The 7,397-nt window shown below is 40.0% G+C and overlaps 1 protein-coding gene and 1 long non-coding RNA gene across 2 annotated transcripts; both read right to left on the bottom strand.

Moving 5' to 3' along the window:
- Nucleotides 1-2,406: 2,406 nt before the first annotated feature.
- On the bottom strand, nucleotides 2,407-4,941 carry LOC122762655 (intestinal mucin-like protein). Its single transcript, XM_044017847.1, has 6 exons — nucleotides 4,752-4,941; nucleotides 4,166-4,264; nucleotides 3,486-3,614; nucleotides 3,339-3,378; nucleotides 3,112-3,232; nucleotides 2,407-2,799 (listed from the first exon to the last, which is right to left on the bottom strand). The coding sequence occupies exons 1-6, from the start codon at nucleotides 4,794-4,796 to the stop codon at nucleotides 2,619-2,621; spliced, it is 615 nt and encodes a 204-aa protein (XP_043873782.1). The 5' UTR covers nucleotides 4,797-4,941; the 3' UTR covers nucleotides 2,407-2,618.
- A 1,113-nt stretch (nucleotides 4,942-6,054) lies between these two features.
- LOC122762656 lies at nucleotides 6,055-7,382 on the bottom strand. The gene is made up of 2 exons (XR_006358746.1): nucleotides 6,683-7,382; nucleotides 6,055-6,181 (listed from the first exon to the last, which is right to left on the bottom strand). It is a non-coding gene; the product is annotated as an uncharacterized LOC122762656 (long non-coding RNA).
- Between the last annotated feature and the right edge of the window lie 15 nt (nucleotides 7,383-7,397).

The raw sequence follows: 7,397 nt of genomic DNA, 5'->3' as shown, positions 1-7,397 counted from the left end.
GGTACAATGTGTTACAACTATTTATTTGATCTCTTTTAACAACAAGCACTGCTCTCAGTAGACCACATGCTATACACTGTCATTTTACACATTTCTAAGTGCAACATACATATATATAATATCCCATGTTCAATCTTTGTTCATACTGTAAACATCAAGCCCATACTGTAGATATATACTGGAAACTGTCTACAATGTTTTTTTACACGTTTTATAGTCTTATTGTTATTATTTGACAATGTAAATGTCCCCACTGTGGGATGAATAAAGGACTATCGTATCTTAAAATAATAATAATAGTAATAATAATAGTAATAATAATAGTAATAATAATAGTAATAATAATAATAATAATAATAATAATAGTAATAATAATAATAATAATAATAATAGTAATAATAATAGTAACATAAACCACTAATCTGATCTCTCTGTGTGTGCGTGTATGTGTTCCACGAAACACTAAAATGAGTTATGAAATTATTATGGAGACGATGTCGCAGCTTCAGGACAGGGCCCAGGTGACGTCATCATCACCAACCAATCAGTGTAAGTGATTCTTCGTGTACGGGGCAACAGGGGCAACAGGGGCAAGGGTTCCCTCTGCTCTCGCCGGGGAACTAAAACGAGGACGTTGATGCTGATTCACGCTGGATTCTGTGTTCTAGACTCAGTTGTAAAGATAAAAACGTGGTTTACGGCAGAGGGAGCGACCGCGAACGAAGCTCAAAGAGTTCATAATCACAGACAAAGGCTTTTGGAGGCTACATGTAGCTGTTAGCCGCGGCGCTAGCGACAGCAGCTAACTAGCAGCTAATGCTGTTTGTGTGTGCAGTTTTAGGAACAGCGAGGGAATGATTGTTTTTAACCGCAGCGAGAAGCAGCTCAACTTCATCCTATGACGTGACAGGTGAGTCCTGCTGTTTTATCAAAGATAATTGGCACATTTACATCTAAAATAACATTTAACATTTATTATAATGTGTGTGTGTCTTATAATACATGTGATTTTTTTTCACTTGTCAAATCTGAAAACCGGTTTCACTTATTGGAAAAACACTTGAACTGATTAATCGATTATCAAAATAGTTGATGAGTAATTATTATTATTTTTTTTTTTTTAAACCTAACAACTATATACTTTTTTTAAAATGTAATTCGATATTGATAACTCCCAGGATATAAACCAAATCGTTATTTCAGTAATGATTTCAATGTAATAAATATGGTGATCATCAATACAACAACCTTTGAAACCACCACCACCATATAGATATAATATCCATGTATTACCCAGTCCTAGCTCTGATGTGATGTGCTGTATATGCTCATTTTACAGACAGACGGATTTATTAATCCCTTTGGGAGGTGCCCTCAGGGAAATGAAAAAAAATATTATTATTTTTTATATATCACAATTTGCCCTGGAATGCAACAGTCTTTAATTCCACATAATTACTAGTGTATTTCTTTGGTGTTTTAATGTCAAATGAAGGACATGTATGTGTGTTAGAAACAATGAACTCGACTATAAATCAGGGCCTAGGTTTGGTGACAAGACTGGTGGGGACACTTTTGTACATTACCCTGTCTCTGATAATACTAATGTTAGTATAGTCATTCTGGCTCTCTCCAAATATTGGTTGGACACGTCCCTATAACACAAATAATTAGGCTTGAAATTGAAGAAGTATCATGAAGTGATATTTTTTAAATATAATTTTGTTTTTAACCAATATTTATAATTTTTCATGTATAATATGAATTGTGAGGTTTTTTGCCAGACGCCCTTCCTTATGCAACCCTCCCCATTTATCTGGACCGGCATGTGGAGTACACAGGATGTGCTTTTTGTCTTTTCTTTGCCAGCAATTTTGAAAGGTGGTATTTTCAATTATAATAAAATGTTTTCAATTTAGTTTTTGTCCCACATTGTAAAATGGGTTATTCATTATTATTATTTATGTTATGTTCATGCGTGTCTTTAGTCTGTTGGATATTTGATTTTTACCTGACCCGCACCAGCTGCATCCACCCTCAGCTCTATGATGTACATTTTCTTGTAGACTGTTATATTTGATTCAGGCATGGAAGTTCATTTGTCCTCATAAACTTTTAAAGTGGCATCTTTTGCTGGGTTTTATGACACGATACTTGTTATGACCTTTTTACATCTTTACACCTGGCAAATACTCCATGTTTCAAATAACTGAACTAATAAAAACTAACACCAAGCATTTACAAAACTAAACTTAAAACTAGTTGAAACCAAGTCATGTTAAAAACAAAAAGTCAAAACTAAATAAAAACTAAACAAATATAAATAAACAAATAGTAGTGCCACCAGTTAGATTTCAGCACACTGTCCTTTGTCAGTATTCATCAATAAGAATGTCGAAACCAGTGTTTGTATTGCAGGAATATAATTTTAATTACTTTCAGTGAAGAAAAATCCTGAGATGAAGGAAGTTTTAATCAGTGTAGCATGTTGAGCTATAAATACAACAAAAATCTGAGAAAAGTTTAAAGATTTAAAATTAAGACTTGTATCGTGTTCGGAGGGAAGTCAGTCCAGTGATCAGTCAGGAGCCACGGCGGGTATGCTCCCGCCGGGGCTGTTACTTGCCCCCGCTCCCTGGCACACACTCTGCCACGGTGCATTTGCATGACTTCACCTTGGTGTAGGTGTGCTTCCTCTTGGAGCCATCGTTGCAGTTCATGTTCACCTCTTTCTGTTCGGTTTCGTCCTCCCGGCAACACTCGCACTTGTGCATCATTTTGTTAGCTGCTGCAGAATACCTGCACACACACACAAGTGACAAAATTTGACATTTGAACTTAGTGATGGAGGCAGCAGCGGATCGACTGTGTTCTGTGCTGTTGAGATCACAGATTTTCTCTATGGACTTTGGTGAGCGAGAGTGAGTGGTTTACAGACTTCAGTTTCCTGTTGGACCTCATGTGACCCCCGTAAACAACCCTTCAAAAACAAAAACTGAACCTTTCCATTAACACTGAGTGAGACAGAATTGGGTTTGCTCTAACTGAGAAAATCCCCTGAGCCTTAGCAGCATAGTAGTAGAGTTTGTATTTGATATTGAATAGACTCACTTGGATGTGCTTCCACACAGTCCGGCGCAGTGTGACAAACTGACCATCTGATCACTGGTGCAGTCATTCACTTTGATGTAGGTCTCAGTAGTCTTGAGCTCACAGATGGTCCTGATCTTACCTGGAACACACAGCAAACTCTAAGTCTCTAACAATGACGTCAACATGATCGTACACAGCTTTGTCTTCAAACGTTAACTTTCCACTCTTTGTGTAAGCACACTTACAAGATCTGCAACATCCGTTAGCATCGGTCGTCTCAGTGCCCTGGAGGAGGAAGACAGGAAGCCGTGTGTGTTAGACATGGACAGTGTCATGTGACGTGTGACATGCAGGGGAAAGGGAGGTGAGCTGCTGATGTTTCAGATACTCACAGGTTCACAGTCCAGGGGGTTGAAAGGAGGACAGGTTTTCTGAATCACAGTGACCTTAATCTTTCCGTTGACTTTTGTACATTGATACTCCGTACACTTGTCTTCCGGCGGCACATAACTGGTGTTGGGCTGCAGAAAGCAAAAACAATTCAGAAAGCTGATTTCAAGTCCTGACATTCTCCAGAGATTCTCCGGCAGCTCCCTAGTTTAGACGAGTCCTGCGAAACACCATGAGGAACGCTGTCTTTCCGCCATGTAGTAACCAATGTATCCACTGTTATGTATACGTCTACTTCTTTGTTTCTCACAGATCTGCACGAATATCACTCAGTAATCATTACTTCAGCCCACGGAGTGGGAGTGAAGTATTGTTTTTAGTGGCTCTGTGTGTCTGTCTGTTTGTGTATCCACACTTATCCACACCAATATGACCAACAGAGGCCGACAGAGGCTTGTTGCGTGAATGGGGTGAAGCCTGCCATCTCTGATTGCCTTGTTTGAAATGGTTTTTGAATGAAAATAAGAATAATGATGTAAAAACAATTCCCCCTGATATCACAAATCATGTCGCAATTCCTGTCTAAACAGTCGCAATTTGATATTTATTGAAAATCATTCAGCCCTATATGAGTTGTTGAGGAGAAATGTATGTCCATGACAATGTGAGGTGCAGTACTAACCTCCATAACAATGACTGTGCCATTATCGAATTCATGAATACAGTTCTTCTGAACGCAGCTCCCGCAGCACTTCTCAGGATCAGGAATATACTCGTAACCCTGGAGACAAAATGACAAAAAAGAGACAAAATGAGAGGGAAGAAATTAAAATCAAGAGACAAAATTTATTTTGGCTTCATTGAAATGTGTGTGTGTGTGTGTTGATAATGGACCAATACAAGCAACATCCTGCCTCACAAGATGTCAGGAAACGTACTGGTGTGTGACATGAGACACTTTAGTTTTTGAGCCTCTGGTTAAAATGAGGTTCTTGTCCGTGCTGGGAAAACAATTCTTATCACAGTATATCTTTTTCGATATTGACATACATCATCTATGATGATCTTCAAATACACTAAATGAAGGATATTGACGTGTGTTACAAAGAAGCTGTTGTCTCTTAAAATCTCTTTAAATGCTTGTTGTCTCAATGAAATATTGAGCCCAGTCCCGGACGATATTTGCTAGTTTAGTTTTGTGAGTGCATCCCTGTGTTCAGTGTGTGTCACTGGAAGAAAGACTTGTGTGTAAGACTGTACGCACTGACCTCAGAGCAGCTGGTGTTGCAGACAACAGGCTGGCATCCAATCATGTTCAACCCAGTGACGGGATCTTTATTAGGTCCACAGTAACACTCCTGGCAGGGCCCAGGTTTGTGAACAAATGGTGTAGTAGACAAAGGTGATACTGTTGTTGTTTGTCCTCCTGATGGTGCTGTTGTTGTTTGTCCTCCTGATGGTGGTTTGTCCTGTTGTCCTGATGGTGCTGTTGTTGTTTCTCCAGATGTTGCTGTTGTTTGTCCTCCTGATGGTGTGTCCTCCTGATGGTGCTGTTGTTGTTTCTCCTCCAGATGTTGCTGTTGCCGCCGCCTGATGGTGCTGTTGTTTGTCCTCCTGATGGTGCTGTTGTTGTTTCTCCTCCAGATGTTGCTGTTGTTGTTTGTCCTCCTGATGGTGCTGTTGCGCCGCTTGTCCACCTGATGGTGCTGTTGTTGTTTGTCCTCCTGATGGTGCTGTTGTTGTTTGTCCTCCTGATGGTGCTGTTGTTGTTTTGCCTCCTGATGTTGCTGTTGTTGTTTGTCCTCCTGATGGTGCTGTTGTTGTTGTCCTGATGGTGCTGTTGTTGATGATGGTGCTGTTGTTGTTTGTCCTCCTGATGGTGCTGTTGTTGTTTTGCCTCCTGATGTTGCTGTTGTTGTTTTCTGATGGTGCTGTTGTTGTTGTTTGTCCTCCTGATGGTGCTGTTGTTGTTTCGCCTCCTGATGGTGCTGTTGTTGTTTGTCCTCCTGATGGTGCTGTTGTTGTTTTGCCTCCCGATGTTGCTGTTGTTTGTTCTCCTGATGGTGCTGTTGTTGTTGCTGTTTGTCCTGATGGTGCTGTTGTTTCTCCTGATGGTGCTGTGTTGTTTGTCCCTGATGTGCTGTTGTTGTTTCTCCTGATGTTGCTGTTGTTGTTTGTTCTCCTGATGATGCTGTTGTGTTGTTTGTCCCGATGGTGCTGTTGTTTGTCCCGATGGTGCTGTTGTTGTTGTTGGTGCTTTGCCTGATGGTGCTGTTGTTTCCCTGCTGTTGTTGTTTGTTCTCCTGATGATGCTGTTGTTGTTGTTTGTCCTCCTGATGGTGTTGTTGTTTGTCCCGATGGTGCAGTTGTTGTTTCTCCCGATGATGTGTTGTTTGTTCTCCTGATGGTGCTGTGCGTTGTTTGTCCCGATGGTTGTTTTGTGTTTGTCCTCCGATGGTGCTGTTGTCGTTGTTTGTCCTGGATGGTGCTGCTGTTTGCCGATGTCCTCCGATGCTGTCGTTGTTTGTCCTCCCGATGGGGCTGTTGTCGTTGTTTGTCCTCCCGATGGGGCTGTTGTCGTTGTTTGTCCTCCCGATGGGGCTGTTGTGGTTGTTTGTCCGGGTGGTGAGGTTGTTTCTGGTTGTGTGGTGGTGGTTGTTGGCCCTGGTGTTTCTGGAGTTGGTATCTTTTCACCAGGCTATAAAACACACACACACACAATGATCGGTTCACTCTCACATTCATTTATAATTGTGTAAGGACTGTAACTTGATTATTTTCATATGTTATGAGTGATTAATCTGTGTTTCTCAAACCTGGAAATGATTTGCTCAAATGTCTTGTCTGTTCACAAACAACATTATGATTTATTTGTAATATGAACCAAAGAAACCAGAAAATCTTCGTATTTAAGAAGCTGTAAATACTTGCTGTGTTAATGTTGCTGTGCAGACTAGCTCTTGGTAAATCATGGACTAGTCAAGACTTACCCAGAGCTACTCTGCACAGCAGTGTCTCTCATTCATTGGTTCAGAAAGCAGTGGGTGTAAACAATGGGAGAAATGGGCTCACTGCCCCTCCAGCACTTCCTGTAGTTCATTCATTCATCAGTTATTGAATGTGGCAAAGTCGAGCAAGTTTAACAATCGTTGTCGCTGACTATGTGGACTCATCGTAAATGACACGTGCATGCTCTCACCTTGTACACCGTCATGTTGTACACACATACGTCCTTAGGAACTGTAAAGACAAATAGTTTTCTGATTAGTTTTCAGATCTATGGATGAACACTAGATATCACTTTGACTTTAAGATGATCAAAATTGTTCATTTAGTAATCAATTTGGAATGAGCAATATCAAACTCTCCCTGTGCCTAAATCATTAAATTCTTTCTGGAGTGAAATTAACATAATATCTTTCATATTCCTGTCATAGCAGATGTAAATTCTTCTTTGTGCAAATAAAATAAAACAATAGCTGTAGAGGGTGCCAATGTACAAGTACAAGTCAATAGTCACTCGTAGGGCTGCAACAATGAATCAATTCCATTATTAATCGATGACTTAATTAATCAACTATTTTGATAATCAAGTAGGGCTGTAATTTATGGGTTAATTTCATAAAGTATGTATAAACAGGAAAAGGCTAATCAAAAATACAACTGTTGGATGGAAAAATAAAGACTTAGTGACTTGGTTTCTGAGAACAAATAATGCATGATTTGTAATAACTGCCAATTATTTATGAATGGGAAATACCAGCCCGGTTAATTCAGTCTATCTTTAGTATGAACACTGATTATGTCTGACATGGAGAATCAGAAAAACTTAAGTGTCTTTTATGCAATGCTGCAGGTCTGGTATAATGTCTGCTGTGCCTGCCTGTCTCCATACTGGAGAAAAGCACCAGGGG

Source organism: Solea senegalensis, unplaced genomic scaffold, assembly GCF_019176455.1.
Source record: "Solea senegalensis isolate Sse05_10M unplaced genomic scaffold, IFAPA_SoseM_1 scf7180000015915, whole genome shotgun sequence".
Taxonomy (NCBI): domain Eukaryota; kingdom Metazoa; phylum Chordata; class Actinopteri; order Pleuronectiformes; family Soleidae; genus Solea; species Solea senegalensis.
This window is presented reverse-complemented; position numbering and strand designations above follow the sequence as displayed.

Bases quoted from the DNA above. Each gene is read 5' to 3' on its own strand.
- LOC122762655 (XM_044017847.1), bottom strand. From the start codon at position 4,796: ATGATTGGATGCCAGCCTGTTGTCTGCAACACCAGCTGCTCTGAG. The intron at 4,265-4,751 runs GTCAGTGCGTAC...TTTTGTCTCCAG, and splicing joins GCAACACCAGCTGCTCTGAG to GGTTACGAGTATATTCCTGA. The intron at 3,379-3,485 runs GTGAGTATCTGA...TTCCTCCTCCAG, and splicing joins ACCCCCTGGACTGTGAACCT to GGCACTGAGACGACCGATGC.